Below are 18,541 nucleotides of genomic sequence, written 5' to 3' on the forward strand. Positions count from 1 at the left end.
ACAAATCTGAACAAATCAGAACTATGTTGTGTCCCAGAACCAATCTGTGATATTTTGAATGTCAGGTACTCTTGTGGTTACATGAAACATTGGTTTAGCATTGGGTTATCCCAGAGTGATTTTATCTCTGTAGCAGACATCTATTTTTTTGAAGGCCTGTTAGCTTTTTGCTTGTTTATTGTACAAAAGAAGATGGAAGTTCAGATGGTAAAGAAAGGAGGATAAAACACTGAACACTGTAGAAATCCTGGATATTATTGGCTTCGCCAGTAAATGATCAGAGAAGGAGAAATAATTGAGGAAAGAAGGGTTGGCAAATGTGACAATAGTTACAAAATGTCCTTGTAGTTTTTTGGTACATAACACAAGCGTTCCATTGTTTTATACATCATTGATTCTGGATGGATTTACTAAAATTTTTGGAGAGGGCACCCGTTTTACCCACCCATCTTGTAGTTGCACACAGTAGGATGACAGGAACCTATTCAGTCATGTATTTGGATTCAAAAGTTGACTCTGCAGTTCTACTGGGAAGATTAAGATTTAAAAAATGGAAACTAGGGTTATAAATTAGTGTGTGTCCAGGTAACTACCTCTGGTGTAAACTGCTATATATGGGAGGAAACGGAAAGTCACTTGGATCAAAACATGCTTGGAAGGAGGTAAGAGCTGGGTAAGAGAGCAGCTGATTTCTAAGGTGAAGAATATTATTAATAAAAATATAGTCTCCTAATGTTCTACTCTGAAGTGAGCGATATTTATTTATATATATAAATTTTGATATATTAGCCAATTCCATTTAACAGTCATGTCTCCTTTATAGTCTAATTCCAAATATTTTTGAAATAAATATAATTATTTAGATGTTAACTCATAAAAATTGTTATAAATTACCAGGCATTAATGGAGGCTACCATAAATAGGTTTATATTTGTATGTACTAGTTTGATTTTGTTTTTTGTTGTTTCTCTGGTTAACAGAGAAGGTCAACGTTTAAAATTATAAGAACTCCCAATAGAATATCTATTCATCACTAAATTTTCTGGCCTACATAGAACTCATCTAAATTGCATATTGAGACTTAAGTCAGAGATAGTTATTTGATTTCTGTCATATTTGGGGTCATTAAGAAAACGATAAAATAAATTTTGTAGAAAAGTGTGACATGATTCTGGGTATATTACAATCTATGGGTTGATTAAGTAAAGATTTATTAAGCAAAACTGTTTATTGGATTTTGTGGTGACATGGCTTAGGAGTTTGTTGAGATTGCTTGATATGAAGGTTAGTGTCAAACAATTCTGTTGTATTGACAAGAAAGCCTTATGGTTCCAGATGTGCCAGAGCACCTCCTAAACTTGAGTTCTAAGGGTCTTAAGTTACAGACTCTGTATTAGTTTTCTCGGGCTACCGTAACAAAGTACCACCATCTGGTTGTATTAAGCAACAGAATTTCATTGTCTCACTGTGCTGAAGGCTAGAAGTCTGAAATCAAGGTATTGGCAGAATTGATTCCCTCTGAGCACTATGAGGGGGAATAGCTTCTAGTGACTTGCTGGCAATCATTGGTGTTTCTTGGCTTGTGGACTCATCACCCCAATCTCTGCTTTCATGTTCATATGGTGTTCTCCCTGTGTGCATGTCTGTGTTCAAGTTTCCTGTTTTTATTAGGACATCGGTCATATTGGGTTAGATGTTCACCCTAGTCTAGTTTGACCTCATCTCAACTAATCACATCTGCAAGGACCCTATTTCCTAATAAGGCCACATTCTAAGATCCTGGGACGTCAAACTTTACTAGGGCCTATGTTTAAATTTTGTTTTAATTTTTTCCCAGTAGTAGGAATGAATAACTTAAATGATTTGGAACCGTTAATTTTATCACTAGGGAATATTCATAAGCATGGAGAAAATATAACTTAAAAAAACCCATAGGAGTGTGCAACAATAATTTCAGGTACTCAATATTGTCTCCAACAATCTCTACTAATATTACTGTGGAGTCTATACTCATTTGATACAGCTGAAGTAGGTATTAGTTTAAATAAAGCCTATATTTTTCTTGTGAGTCTAATAAGGAAATAGATTTGACATAGCTATTTAATGTCATCTGGAGTCAAAAATTAGAAAGAAAGATAAATTCTTGCAGTTGAAATATGGTGATTTGACTATTTCTTAGGAGATCTTGGAGGATGGAATGCAGAACTCTCCTAGGGTAAGATGAGGAAGGATCACAGATACTGACTTTAAAATACTAGTATTTTTTTTTTAAGAGCGTGTTTTATTTTATTTTATTTTTTTAAAATTTATTTAGTTTATTTATTATTTTTGGCTGCGTTGGGTCTTCGTTGCTTTCTCTGGTTGCGGCAAGCGAGGGCTACTCCTCGCCGCAGTGCGTGGGACTCTCATTGCGGTGGCCTCTCTTGCTGCGGAGCACGGGCTCCAGGCGCGTGGGCTTCAGTAGTTGTGGCTCGCGGGCTCTAGAGCGCAGGCTCAGTAGTTGTGGTGCATGGGCCTGGTTGCTCCGCGGCATGTGGGATCTTCCCGGACCAGGGCTTGAACCCATGTCCCCTGCACTGGCAGGCGGATTCCTAACCACTGCGCCACCAGGGAAGTCCCCAAAATACTAGTATTTTAAAAAAAATACTACTTAGTTTCATTTGTTTCCTACATGAGGGTAAGCTTGCATTGTAAAATGCATTTTACATCCAATTTTCAATTTATCAGGAAAACAAGTAAGATGTTGTTTGTATCTTTACTTATTTGCGATACCATTTGTCAGTGTTTCTCTCTCATTTTTCTCAGTTGGAAAGCTCCCTAATAAACAGATATTTTAAATATCATTTTTATAGATATTGGCTTAAATATTATTGTTTAACATATTGATAGTGTCATGGAAAAAATGGCAATTGAAAAGTCTTTTAAATACCAGGTGTTTAAATACCAGATGTTAAAATATTTTTAATGTTGAATTGATAACCCTTAACCCAAATGCCTCCTGTAACCATAAGAAGTAGTCTTTTTTTGATTTATAATACCTCACGAAACACTGATTTTAATTTACTGCTCCTTGAAAGACCTCTCTGAGAATATTTGTATTGTCAGCAGCTTAAATTGACCACAGAAATGATCACTAAATAATTTCAAAAATTGTGAGATTATTTAGGCATTTAAGATGTGTATAAAGTAATTAAAACCAAACTTTAGGAGGGTTAGGGCCTTACCATAGTTGGTTATTCTACAACTGGGGTCACTGCCTAAGTTGTACGAAGGCCTATGCTCAATTTACAGTTGTAATGAGGAACATGGGATGTCTTGATTCTTCATTTGCTGTTCTCATCTCTAGAGGATGCAATTGCCTTTATTAAAACATGAACATAGGCTCTTTTGTGGAGGATAATAAAAACATGTAAGGTAATACATGCCACATGCATAGATGGTTGGCATATGGCTTTTCTCTTTGAGTATGGAATTGTTGCCCTTAGCTGCTATCATGGAACAGCCACATGGAAATGTTCATTATTAGTCACTTAGGAATGAGACCAGTTCCTTTGATCTCATTAGTTTGATCATGATTATTCCATTTTAACATGGTGTTTTGTAAAGGTGCTTTCAGTAGATTATTCACTTGCAAGGGCATTTTGTGTTTTATTATTTTCTAATCATCCGAAGAAAAGAGATATTGATGTTATAAAGCTTTTTTTCTCTCATACTGAATATATACAAGACATAGTGAGAGACATAGAGCACATTTTCACTTTTTCTTTTTTATTTTACAATTTTAAAAAAAACAAATGGCATGTGAGTTTCAGATTTTTCTCTTCACGTTGATATATTTGAAAATACTAGTACATACTCTTGGGATAAATATAAAGAAATACTTATAATGTCATGTTGTGATATAGACTGATATTCAGTATGAGAACCACCTTTTGATTCAGTGCAAACTTGCATTCATCTCAATGACCAGTTTGCAGAATTATAGTGAGCGTGCCTATATTCAGGGCCCTATTCTTGGCTTTAATACAAAGCAAAATGAATACAATTTCTCCCTTTTAAAAAATGCCTTTAAAAATCTTGATCTCTCTGATTTGAAGAAAAAGATGACGCCTAATTAGAATTAGCAAAAAATGCAAGATTGTCAGTAGTCTCATTTATATAGATGTAGCTAAGAACTGTTTTTGTTTTTACACCTGCTCCGCACCGCCCTTTCCTTGGTACACTGTTATTCACCAGTTCCAGTGGTATGGGCTGCCAAAATCCCCACGGTGTAGCTCTGGATCATGTAACTGAAGCTTGGCCCACCATAGTGCCCATATGCCTTGTCCTGCTGTTTCCTCTGAAAGTTGGTATCTTATCCAAACTTGGCCAATAAGAGGCATACCTTGGATGTTTCCGTTTTGGAATCTTGAGAAAAGGAGGTATGAGGTTTTGGGCTTTGGAGTTGGAAGAAATGAATTGGAGGCAAGCGGTAGCCAAGCAAATAAAGCCAATCAGCGGTAAGAGTGCCGGAGAGGAAGAGGATTTTAGTTGCTTCATGTCTCAGTTCTGGTGGAACTCAGAATTGCCCTTTTCCTTCCAGTATCTTTCCAAAATACCCCTCTTTTGTTCTTACAGCTTAATTTGTTTTAAAAGTCCTGTCTAGTGAAATAGACAAGAATCCTTAATCAACAGGATACTTGTTTGCATGTGAATGCGTTACTTCTAATGCTCTAGATATCTTCTCTTAAATATTTCATGGCTTCCTACAAATATCTATATTTAAACAAAGTTTGGATCAGCTAAAACATTCCCTGATAAGGCAAAGGTAATTTTTATTTTTGCTGAATAATCATAAAACCTGAATTAAGAAACATCCAAATTATTAGAACTGTGCATATTAATGATGATCTATTTAAATAGTGTCCACAATCTTGCTTGGACCCTGGACCCAACTTGCATTATTATGTATTTTTTTCTCTCTACTTTTCAAATCAAACTCATTGGCTTACTCTATCCCCTTGAAATCAGATTTTGCAGCCTCCTGGCTTTCCTCCAAAAGTCTTTCATTGTTTCACAAGCTATCCTTGTTTTTAATTCATCCTTCTTTATCCACTGTGCAAACTAGGTGGACCTGAATACTTAAGGAAAAATTGAAAGCATTTGTTTGTTATTAGAGTACGGATAGCTGACTCACACATGTAAAACATTAAAGAAACCTTACAAATGTTTGAGTGATTTTTTTTCTGTTGTTGTTGTTTGGGCCTGTGGGGCATTTAACCACATCCTGCCAAGCACACAACACATGAGCTTCTCTCTTTATTACCAGGTATAGTTTTAGGCTAATAAAACAAACAAGGCCAATATTTTCATTTTCTTTTCCCAGCATTTTTATTGATTCACTTAAATGTAACATACTATACACTGTTCAGCCTTTTGGGAGGTAGGAGGAGGGAGGGAATCTATATCTTTATGAGGAGTCTCCTCGAAAATCAACACTCAGACGGGCAAACATTTGTGGCTGACGCACCTTGACACTGTAGCCAAGGGTCACACTTCCTACAGAGACAGAACTCCCAAAATCATGATTTTCTTTTTAAACATATGACATTTAGGACTGGAGCTGCTTTTCCTTCAGTAGCACAATCCAGCTGCAAAGAGGACCAGAATTCTATCCCAATACCAAGCAAAGATGCCATTTTTAAATGTGGAGAATATCATTACTCCTTACCAAACGGTTTCTGTCTTTCTCTCTGTCAATGTGTGTGTTTTGGGGGTGAGTCAGGGGAGAGGTGAAGGAAATGTTTTCTATTTTTGGCTTCTGCAAGCTTTGATACATTTTGCTAGAAGCTGTTTTACTGTTTTGAGTACTATAATGATGACTGTTTACACATAGTCTCTTGGTAATCTAAATGGCTATGTGAAATACGAATCCAGTTTGTGCCCTATTTGCTGTTACCATGGTCATCTAATACTGTATTTGTCTCACCAAACATTTAATTTTGGTTGTGGGTGGTCCATGTTCATGTTTCAGGTGCAATTATTATTTTAAAATAAAACATTAAAGATAATCTAGTTCTCCTAGGAATGCATTACATTATAGCTCTCAGACTCAGTTACCAATTAAATTTTAACATACAGATTCCAACCACAAAATTAAACATTTTTAGAATCCCATTTGTCAAAAAGCAAGTTGGAAGCCAAGTACCATAAAATGCAACTTTAGCCATAAGGCAAAACACTCTGCCTCAAATGCATTTCCTTTGAAATCCCAACTTTTTAAGGAATGAGAAAAATATGACCTTTTATGGGATTACTTTATGGGAAAGTTTCTTAATAAAGCTAATTCTTAAATAACAGATTAACTGGAAGTGCTGGTTAAGCATTGACACAATTAAGTTATTAGAGAAGATCACAAAACACCAGCCTTTCTAGAGGTTAAACTTTAGTAAAAAGACACATTTAGTGAGTCTTTCCTTTGTACCAAAATACTGTGTCCAAACAATAAAAATAAACAGACCTTTTCAAAACAAGAAATATGAAGATAAAACTGCAGCATCAATATAATCTTATAGTTATCACTTAAAGTATTTAGAGCAAATAGTATTTTTCTACACTTTTAAAAATCACTACAGACACTGCAAATAAGGCTTATGTATTTATTTAGTGGAATACTATGTGACGATGACTGGTACGCTCTTATGTACTGTTTTCTATACCTGCTCTAACAAAGTGAATTTCAATAAGGTTACAATATGGAACCTTTCAAAGCTCTTTAAATTTACAGAAAATAAGTTTTATTGGGTTTTGTAAAGACTAGATCATACAGCTTGAACAGCTTGAACAGGTTTCAGTATATGGTTACACATATACCAGAATATATTTGCTCAGTTTAAGCCCCTTGGAGGGTTGCACTTCATACCAAATTCTTTGATAGTTCCTTTGGGGGAGATTCACTATGTGAGACTTATAAAGTGTTCTTATATATGCAGACAGCCTCTTCATCACTTACCAATGTGACATATGGCCAAAAAATCATTAGTAAATAATGAGGCTAGGCTACTAAAATGTATGTAACAATTAATTTTCCTTCTTTTAATATCTTGGAGACCCACTGATGTATTGAAAGAGAAGAATTTGGCCTTCTGGTCTATTTCTTAGGAAAGGAAGCCTTAGGAGTGATGTATGCTTTTAAATGATGGCAAACATCTCTCACTCAAGCCATGCCATAGCACTGTCATATTTATTGTTGATGGTTCTTATGGCAGAAGTGCAGATTAAGTCAACTGATAGCACATGGGGCACTCACACTTTTTCCCCGATTTTATCTCCTACTCTTGAAGTGTTTGCCAAGTTTTAAAAACACTTTGCCATGAACATGCATGTGGTGTGCTAAAGAAAAAGAAAAGGTAAATCAGAGGGCAGCTGATGAGGATACTCTTTAAAACCCCAAAGATATTTAACATCCTATTAAATAAATAACTTAGAAAGAAATAGAAAGGGATGAAGGCAGAATGCACAAGCATACCATACTATTTGTTTTGTTAGAATAGTTTTACACTACCATGTTTATATTTTTTAATCCTATCCAATTCTTCCATGATGCCACGCCCAAAGCTCCTTTGGTTGTGCATATGATATGACCCAAGTGCTTTCCAGTAAATGCTTGCGTGTCTTACTGCTCATTGAATCATTAGGCTTGAATGAGCAATGAAAGTCTTTGATATGAGTTCGTATTCCATAAATAACTTTCCCGAAGATCATTCAACAGACTGTTCCTTGTCCTTTAAGTTCTATCTCAGAGGTTAAAAACAAAAACATAAACAAAAACTTAACCCAAAAACTCAGCCACAATATTATTCACTTAGGAATAACTTCCATCCCATTTGATCTGCTTATATCTCAATTACAAAGCAGGACACAGAACTAATTAAGAGAACATCATATGTCAGCAGAGAATACAAAAACCTTCCAAAGCCTTCCTTTCTTTCAACCAAGCAGATACTTGCACTGTGTCTTTTCCTTCTGAGCTACTATCTTCACGAAGAATACCAACTATGCCTGGTAAAAGAGCCTTTGGTTATACTGCATCCACAAACCTTGCCTTCCTCTATGAGTGTACCACCATTGGAAGAAAATGAGCTGAGGTGTTTTTCCTTCGTGTTTTCTGTCCTCTCCTGGGAGCTCCTTTTCCATTCAATGCCACATACATTTGCCTCCCATTGTGCTGCCAGTTAAAGGATGCATAGGTATTGTATCCGTTTTCCTCAATCCTCTCCTTCAGCTTACAGTCATTGTTAAATTCTTTCTGCAAGGGAAAAACAAAATCTTTTATTCCTATAGTGATGATACTTGATTCTATTTCACACAAACCATCCAGAGAACTCCAGTTCCTGGGCTTTATTTACTGTTGCCATTTGTACATAAGTTGTGCACTTAATACAAAACGTCAACAACAGAAGAGTAAAACTCATAAAGACAAAACAGATTCTACATTAGAAGGCATGTGATTTATTTTAATCTGTCATCATAACCACATATTGGGGCCCTTTTAAAAAGCTGATGGGCTTTGAACATGACATGTTTAAGTGCCTAGAATGATTATTAAGAAGCAAGCATTCCAGTAACAATATTTGTGATGAGCCAATGATAAAGAATGTTGTTATAATCCTTTTTTTCAGACTAATAACTGGGATTCCATGGGAAAAACAGAATTACAGGAAAAAAGTGGTCTTATCAAGTTTGCAAATGTTATCTACCTATAAATCCACAATAAATACACACACGTTGATAAGAAAGCAGATCTTAAAGCAAAACCATAATAGCTCTAGATAACCAAGAGGCCCTGGGAGTGAGGGATGTCCCTCTCTTCCAAATACCAGATTTCTCAATTTTGTAAATTATTTACAATTTTCCGTAACTTGGAATTTTGACCAATTTTACTCTGAGGTTTAGGAATAGTTGAACAGTAGGACATGAGACAACCTTGCTTTGTGAATTTCCATGTCAAAGAAACTATAAATCTGGTGACTAGCACTGCTTATATTGTATAAGCCTGAAGACTTGGATCCTGGGAAATTCCACTTTACAGACAGTCCTTTGGCTTTGTTTCAAGTGGCCAAGTTTTTTAAGGGGATCTTTTGTGACAAAGATTGATAACTCATTCATTTTAGAAATCCAGATTCTCACTCTGGAGTTAATAACAAAGAGGAGATACCTCACTAATCTCAAAACTCTGACTTCAGAAATATCCCTTTCCCCTTATACCCAAACTAAAGCAGTTAAAAAGCTAAGGAATTGGGGCTTTTGCTCTTCTGGGTCTATCTTCTCTATGCAAACCAAGGGCATTGTAGGCATCTTTCAACTGAAACTTCTACTAGGCAGTTCAGTTTTTCTCACCTCAGCACTTTTGGAAATTTTGACTAAATTCCCAATTCCTGAACGTGTGTATATTTAAATATCCAGGTTTCTGCAGGCTAGATCCTAATTTTGAACATTATCACAACTGTAATGAGCAGGTATATTTTATGTTAATGTTACCAGTTTAAGCTTTGTTTTCTGGAATTTATTTATCTTCTGTGCTTCTCTTCTATAAAGAATATTTAAATGTAATGTTCAAGTAACGACTTATTTGGTTGAAAGTAAGAAGAAAAGGTAAATTATTTAAGGTAATGATTTTAAAATAAAAATTACGCCTTAGAGAAGATTTGAATCCTTAATTTGAGTTTATTTTTTTCTATTTATTCATCCTAGTCTGTCTAAAACTGTATGGTTTTCAAAGCAGAGAGGGTTTTATTTACATGAATAATTGTATTTTTTCAATAAAGAAGGCGTATTTTAGAGACTACAGAAGGATTGAGGTTATTTTAGCTGATTTTATATTTGAAAGGGAGCTATGTATAAAAAAGGTAGGAATGGATGCTAAATTATTTTTCCTCCCGAAAATTAATTTATAGAACAATGTTTCTGAAAGTGAATTACACCTGTATCAGACTCCTCATCTCAGGTGTTTTGAATATTTAGACCATTGGTCAAATTTTTGTATCAGAATCTCTGGAGGAGACCTAGGAATCTATTGTTTACAGCATTTAGGTGAATCATAAATATTAAAGTTTAAAAAAAAATCTAGGCTAGAGCAAGATCTCAAAAGTAGGGTTTTGGTAGTTTAGAAAAAGGTTTTGGATTTCCTCAGGATACCAGGGAAATTTCTTCGGTTTTTAAACCATGCCCTACAAGGGCTTGTCCTCTATACTTCAGTTTTATAATCTATTTACTTAATTCCATCTGTCAGAAGAAAACTCAGAACTCAGTATACAATAGTATACAATAGACACATTGCTCAGAGGGTGAATAATGAAAATATAAGAGAGAGAAATTTCCCAAAAGGGAATCAAGGAAAATATTCAAGAGAATAGAATATATAGCGTTGGTTTAATCAATCCCTCTGGGTTTTTGCCTAATTGCTATTTTCAAGAAGGCTATGGAATCAATGGAAATTATCTGAAAAAAAAAATAGGAATTACAAGAGTTGTCAACTGATACACAGAATATATAGGATGTGTACTCATGAATTTTTTTTTTTTGGTATACCCTTTAAATGCAAAGTTCCTAGTCCTATTCTGCTCTAAATAGGACACTGAATTTGAGTAGATTTTTAATTTAATTTTGAACAAGCCATACTTTTTTACTCTTCCTGGTGGTAATGCAAAATTACAATAACAGTACACTATGGTTAGAGAATGAGCTTCTTTCTGAGACAGGCTGAAAGTGGAGTGCATCGGCTACGATGGGCTGAGCTACTTGGAAAGGTAGTTAGGTTAATGCATTGCGCTATTGCGTGCTGAAGAAATCATGTGGGACAAGGCAAACCCTGTACTCTTGAAGTCCACAGTCTACTGGGAGAAGACAGTCAACAACCAACACATTATTGAGAGACATATCTGATAAATGCCATTGTAGATCATTAAAATGGTATGATGTGATAGAAAGCAACTGAGCATCTACATAAGAAATAGAGAGAGAATGAAATAATTCATAGGCCTTAGAGCTCAAGAAGAAGAATAGGCACAGTGTGTGAGCTATGTTGGGATAGAAGAAAAAAGTGGGGGAATGGAAGGAAAAGTATTAAATATTTTTATGACAGTTCATTTGAGAGCTATCCATTTTCCCTTGATGTCACCTTTTTAAAGAAATATACTTTATCAATTAAAAATTATTTCAATATTTTTTTGCAATTAAAACTTTTACATTTTCTCTCTCAATCTAAATTTTTATTAGGTTTTACTTTAAAGCATTGGTTTTGACTATGCATCAGTATCTCTTCAAAGAATATGTGCCTGGACCTCTTACTCAGTAATTCTTATATAAGAATTAGGGAGGGAAGGGACCTCAGTATGTTTATTGAAAAGAAAAACAAAAAAATGTCTCTAAAGTGGTTATGCTGTGAACTCCCAAATGGAACCACTTTTTAAAATGGTCCATTACTCTTCTAGGCTCATTAGTAGAGCTACCTATAATGGAAAAATTTAACTAAAAATTTTCTGACCCCTTCACCCAAAAAGCATTTATCCTAGTCAAAGAGGCTCACCCAAGGTATGCCTGACTCCCCAATTATAAGTGGATCTGATATGAATGAAATACAAGGCTATTGTATGTCCAGACCAATGATGGAATCAATTTCCAGTGACTCTCAAATTGTGGGTACCATACCAGGAGCATTAGGGAAACCTGGGACCTTGTTAGAAATGCAAAGTCTTACAGATTTGACTGAATCAGAAAATCTGGGAGTGTGTTTTAACAAATCCACTGAGTGATTCTGACACTTACTTAAGTTTGAAAGCTGCTTGCCCTAGGCAGGCACTGCAATCATCCTTATATAATCAACACAATAAGTTTATTTACACATTTTAAAGTGATATTCCCTGATACTTGCTATGGAACACAGGGATGTATGTACTCAAAGCACTGGCTGGGTACCAGCTCCGTAACTGAATTAATCATTATTGTTTAGGTAAATAAAATTCTGGAGTTGATTGAACAGCACAGAAGATGTGGAATTTCCTGACGTGTCTCCCCATTTCAGATTTTAACGGAATACAAAACACCCATGCCCTCGTTTTATCTTCAGCTATAACACATACACACAGAGTATGTGGTTTTCTACTCAATCCAAGATCTTTGTTTTCGATGATCCTTCCCCAAGTTGTCTGCAGCAACCATGACAATCTGACCAGGTGCTTCCGTGAGAGTCTGACTGGTTAGCTCAGAGCATTCAGAATATTAGCATTCAGAGCACTGACTGATGAATGCCAGCAACAGTCTGCGTGGTAGACTAATGGGTGAACAACAGAGGAGATTACAGAGTTGGAAGAGCTGCCTTGCCAGCCCTTGAAACGCTGGTGACCAGCCCTCTGTGGTTCTATTTACTAGCAATAGAATGATAACAAAACTATTTAATGTCTGGGGGAAACACTGCAAAACTGTGGTAATAATTTACTGAATTGGATTTTTCAAATAAAAGCAGAATACTTACTGAGCCATAGAGTTTCCCCTTCTTGTTCATGGCTAAATAATAGTTGCTGTTAATGGCTTTGACGGCAACAACTCCAATTTCCACTGAAGTTATCTCCAAGATACCTAAAACATACAATTTAAAAAGGCTAAACTTAAAGAGTCACATAAATTTAGTTGAAAGAAAGAAAAATCAGAAGAAATTATTGTTTATTTTTTGATGCCTCCAAAATCAAAAATTAAAATAATTGGGGGAAAAAACCCCAGCCTTTTCCACTGTGCATAAAAACACAGCAACAATATGGAAAAAAATAGTAAGTCTTTAAATGAATTCCCTTGCATTTTACTCTGTGCATATAGGGGAAAATATTGTTTTAATTAAAATGCTTCCTTTGCTAACTCTGCATTTTCAACCCCATAAATATTGAAACAGCTCTGCTCATCTTAGCCTAGGTTTCACAAAAACTTATCAGAGCACACATCTGTACTATGGTATTAAATTAAACCTATAGCATATGTCAATAATATGTCAGATTTACTTCAACCTGTAAAAACAGTGGTAAACTGTTTCTTCTTTGTAGGACTCTTAGATAAACTAAATCTCTTGGCTACATTTAAATTTATAAATTTATTTTTGGCAAATGTGTTGACATTCTGAAATACGGAGAGACTAATCCCAATATACACATTGTCTTTAAAATAGCAGAATCACTACTCTGGGTTGGGAGAAAATCCATTAGTATTTTTTAAAGTTTTAGTGTCTTGTTTCCTAGAAGGAATGAAAAACTAAGGGAATTAGGAAAAGATAGACAAGAGATCTTTTCCCCTAATAGACAAGTTTTGGTTGGTGCATCTAAAGATAATTTTCTCTGAAAAGTTGGTAGGTAAACTGTCTACTTAAAATGCCCACCTAGTTTAGGTTAAGGAGACCTCAGGTCCTAAACCTACTTCTTATTTTTAAACCCTTGGGAAAGCTTTCTCAGGGCAGAGAAGCAGCACTGTGGTTAGCAAAGTTCTCTGAATCCAGACTGAATTTGAATCCTGGCTTTGCATTTAGTAGTGAATGACCACAGAAGTCACTGAACTGCTTATGTCTCAATTTCATTTGCAAAATGAGCAGCATATTAGTATCTCCCTTATAGTTTTGTGATGATTAAATGAGATAGTACATATAAAATAATTAGAAATTGCCTAGAGCTTACTGCCTCCTTAATTATTATGAGAGGAAAGTTTTCCTCCAACAGTTACAGAGTTTGAAGCTTCTTCAACAAACTGTGTAAATCCTGAAGAGAACATATAAATTCCCACTGGCTTAGCCCATAAAATCTGAAAGCCAATATATGTTATCATTTATCCTGTACTTACTATCGTAAAAAACGCCATCCTAAATGTGGTCCACAAATTATGTTTATACTCTCCCTAGAGGGAAAGAGTGTCTTGTTCTTAAGACATGGACACCTTCTTTCCTTTCTTCACAGGTTGACAAGCCATGTCATGGCCAATAGAAATGCTTTCATGCCCCCAAAGCAAAGCTGACATCACTAGAGAGACTTGTGCCAGAACTACATGCCATAGAACATTCTGTTCTTATATCCTACAGCAAGCCTGTGACCTAACACAGCATACCTCCTCATTAATAGAGTGAGACAGATCTCATTTGGCAAGCTTAAACAAGGAAAGATTGTGAAGAGTGAGGGAGACAGTACCTGTATTTTTTTTGTTTTGTTTTATTGGAGTATAGTTGATTTACAATGTTGTGTTAGTTTCAGGTATACAGCAAAGTGATTCAATTATATGTATGTCTGTGTGTCTGTGTCTGTGTATATGTTCTTTTTCAGATTCTTTTCAGTTATAGGTTATTACAAGATATTGAATCAGTATCTGTACTTTAAACATCCCTTTTCCTTATACTGGTAGTTGCCCTCAAGGTACAAACACATACACACATTTATTTGCACATTTAAAAAAGTACTTTCTTGTACTTTATTTCTTTAATTCTCCTAACAGTCATCTAAGGAGGTATGATTATTCTCAATTACAGATGAAAAAATGGATGATACTGAGGTTTTGTAACTCACAAGGTGATAAAGTGACATAGGTCTGTAATGAGGGACCCAACACCTAAGCCTCTCACTTTCAGACTATTTTGCTCTCCATCTCTGACTATTTTGCCTCTCCATCATATCTCCCGCTTCTTTCCCATTTACACAAAGGAATTCTGCTAGAAAACCAACTGACATAATGACTCATTGAGATAATAGTCTTTAACAAACTAATATGCTTTTCCTCCCAAGGATCTGGCAGGCCACAGAGGATGATGCCTGAGTCTCAGAGAAGGAAATCTAATATACTTTATTTATGTCACAAGCAGAGGATATAGAACAAGGTAGTGATAAGAATCTGGGGCAAAATATTTAGGCTGCTATTTGCTTTGCCTGCCAAAAAGGCAAGTAAGTACTATCAGTAAATTATAAGGTGTTCCCTATGTATGCTTTTGTAACTGGAAATTGTTAGAATGAAAAAGGTGGATTTCAGCAAAGAATTAAAGACTTTTGAATGTGAACGAGAAGTAGTGGGATTAAGCTATAGTAACAGACTGAGTTGGCAGAAGCAAAAATGTTCTGGTGTAATAAATATTACCGAATCTTTGATTGGTTATTTCTGAGAGTGCGCTGCACATGGTAGATCATATTTATGCTCAGAAACCCTTGGGTTTCTTTCTGCCTTGCACAAAATAGGAACACAATATTCAAAGAATTCATCAATCAATTAACCAATTTTCTTACTCTGCAATCAGTTAAAGCTAGCTTGAAAAGGTTCAGTATGCTTCAAAATAGAAAGAGGAAGACCTGGATGATTTAAGTCCTTTTGAGTCCTGAAGATGAACTTTTGGATACACCATATGTCAGTAAGTCATAATTTGATAATCTCGTGGGTAATGGACAATGACATATCTTTATTGTAAATATCTGTGAATGTGTGACTTTCTAAGGAACTCAGGTCTAAAGGACTTGCCTATTTTTTCATGAAGAATCTCTCCCATATTCTCTGTTCTTCGGTGAGGATGATCAAGTTTGCCTATAAAAGTATTTTTGGAAAGTATGTTTGACAGTTGTTGGATTAATAACTTATAGTTCTATGGGTGTATAATTTGATGCAAAATTGAATGCCAACTGAAGCAAAGCCTGCCAGGGGAAAGTGAGGAACAAGGCAGGAAGTTGTCAGAAGTAAGGTTGGGGAGTTGTCAGTCTCAAGTTATCAACCATCTTCTACAGACTCTAAGAATTTTGGCAAATATGAAATATTTTATCTAAAAATATATAACTTTTAAAAGAACATATTAGAAAAAGCCAATTTTCAAAGCAAATTCCTTTAATAATAGCAATATATTAAGTTTATTTTGAATTATATTTGAAATCTTAAATAATAAAGTTTGATAATCAATATAACAAAAGTGATTGTGACAAAAATCAGCTCCTGTTAATTGGCAAATTCTACCTAATGAGGTAGCATCACCATAGTAATGGGGAGGATTTTGCAAACTGATGAACTCCAAATGGAAATAACCTAGACATCACAATTTTCACGTAAATCAGTTTTTCTTTTAACTTTAGGGCAAGAGTTATGTTTTGATGAACCACTGAGTTGTCAGTCTGAGGACGTAGCCATTCAAAAGCATTTTTCTCAGTTTATGCCTCTCATCCTTCTCCAGAAGAGAAGCATCTGACTTGTTTTCTCTCCAGCAATTACATTTGACCAAGACTACTCTTTTTGGGCTATGATAATAAACAAGCTATTGGCCTAGATGGTAACTTTCTCCTTAAATACCTTTTCATGGATATAACAGGAGAAAGAAAGTAAAAGTCATTTAAGAAAATGGATATATACAGGGGGGAAGTTAGATGTAAAAAATAAATGCAAAATCCCATTATCCTCTCCTAGATAAGCAGAACATGAATATATAAATAAATCCTGGAGATTATTTGAGTAAATTAATTCTGCTAGCATGTACCTAGCACCAATGTGCAGGGCTTGTGTTAGCTCTCACGATGGAGGATAAAAAAACAAACAAGACACCATCTTTACCTTCAAGGAGTTTTAAAACTGGGTAGCATAAAGACAGGAATAATTTAAGTAATTACAGCACAAAGAAAATATATTAAGTGCTCTATTAGAAATAAAATATGTTGCCATGGCTTTAAGTAGTAAAGAAGTCGTCCTGAAGAAGGTGGTTGGTATTTGAGGTGAAACTTTCAGGGGGTAGGATTTTAATAGGTGGGAATTGAAAAGTCGAGGGGAACATTTTAGGTAGAGAAAAGTGAAAGAGTAATGAAAGGCATGGAGGAGGGGAAAGAGCTCAGTATGTGCCCTAGCCACCGTTGGCTCTCCACACCGATTGCACTTTGTGGGGAACACTCAGTAAAAGTAAGGGTTCTGCTTCATTGAGTAGCAATGATGCTCTCCCAGGTGAGAAATGTACTTTTTTAAAAAAATTAATTAATTAATTAATTAATTAATTTGGCTGCATTGGGTCTTCGTTGCTGTGCACGGGCTTTCTCTAGTTGTGGCGAGCAGGGGCTACTCTTCATTGCAGTGCGCGGGCTTCTCATTGCGGTGGCTTCTCTTGTTGCGGAGCATGGAGTCCAGGTGCGCGGGCTTCAGTAGTTGTGGCTCGTGGGCTCTAGAGCTCAGGCTCAGTAGTTGTGGCGCACGGGCTTAGTTGCTCCGCGGCATGTGGGATCTTCCCGGACCAGGGCTGGAACCCGTGTCCCCTGCATTGGCAGGCGGATTCTTAACCACTGTGCCACCAGGGAAGTCCTGAGGAATATACTTTTCAAAAAATTTATTGTGAAACTTGGAAGCAGCTCAATAAATGTCAGAGCCTTATGAATTCAGAATCAGTCACATCTTACTTTTGTCTAAACATTTTAACTCGAAGTAGATATTAATGCTATATATAGTTTGATAGTTTTAGTCAATGTGCTGAAACATATCATGACTAGTATAAGATGATACACAAATCCTGTCCTCTCTAATCTAAGTCTCTTTCTTCCCCATGAATTGTTCTGTGGCCCGAATAGTTCTAATATATACTAATATAGAAAGACCTACGGAGTGCCTTGGCTTGTTGTCATATTTACACCGTATACCTCCGAGATTCTGTGGCCATACCCAATAATGAGGGGCTAAATGGCTCCAAATATGGTATTCAGTTTAGAATCACTGTGGGTCTATCTCCTTAATTGTGTATCTTTCTCAAAGAACTGTAGTAATCATAGTGGTCTTTTTAAGAAAATTATTAGAACAGTGCATAGTTCATAATATGTGCTCAATATGTTTTTATTGAATGAACAAATGAATCGTAAGTGGTCAGTCCAATGACTGGCTGAGGAAAGAAAAACTGGGTATTCATTAAATAATTTTTTTTTCTTTTGACTGTAATCATCTTTGTAAAATCTTGAGATGAATTAGCAATTCCACATCCAAATAAAATGAAATTAAAGTTAGAGGAAATGCCAAAATGTGTGCTTCAAATGAAAAGTTGGTGAATTATAAAATATAAATGCTTATTATTCCTTTTACGTAAATTATAACAAAGGCAATGATAAGGATTGTTTTACCTATTTAAATACTTTTCTCCAAAGTACTATTCTATTCTCAAAGTACTATACTATTCTAGCAAACACTTGATTTTTAGATTTCAAAAGTATTTTAGAGAAGTATACCTTTTAGTCCACACAAAGGAATTCACTTCCATACAGACTAATTTTCTAGGTAGCTAAAGTTTTTCAGCTCTCAGACTTTATTTATTAAAAAAAAATAACTTGGCTCCTAAATCTTCAAGTTCACTCATTTCCTTGTTCATATATGGAGATTACTAGTCACAAGTTTGTTTTTCTTGATGACATTAGCACTGATGGCTTTCTCTGCTGTGCAAGTACATTGCTCTCATGAGCTTCTACATTAAACTGCTAAATTAATATGTGATCTTGTTAAAATTGAATGAAAAATATGAGCAAGGTTTGGAGATTTTCTTTTCTGAGTACAGGAC

At 35.5% G+C, this 18,541-nt stretch overlaps 1 protein-coding gene across 2 annotated transcripts in view; it reads right to left on the minus strand.

The window, feature by feature from the left end:
- Positions 1-7,808: 7,808 nt before the first annotated feature.
- Positions 7,809-18,541, minus strand: part of FGF10 (fibroblast growth factor 10) — a 79,317-nt gene continuing 68,584 nt past the window's right edge. For both annotated transcript variants that reach the window (XM_059919271.1, XM_059919270.1), the window contains 2 exons: positions 12,512-12,615; positions 7,809-8,287 (listed from right to left, as the gene is read on the minus strand). In XM_059919271.1, the coding sequence (XP_059775254.1) occupies positions 8,090-8,287; positions 12,512-12,615 (302 nt within the window). In that variant the 3' untranslated portion in view covers positions 7,809-8,089. The remainder of the gene's footprint in view (positions 8,288-12,511; positions 12,616-18,541) is intronic.

This window comes from Balaenoptera ricei, chromosome 3 (assembly GCF_028023285.1).
Source record: "Balaenoptera ricei isolate mBalRic1 chromosome 3, mBalRic1.hap2, whole genome shotgun sequence".
NCBI lineage: Eukaryota > Metazoa > Chordata > Mammalia > Artiodactyla > Balaenopteridae > Balaenoptera > Balaenoptera ricei.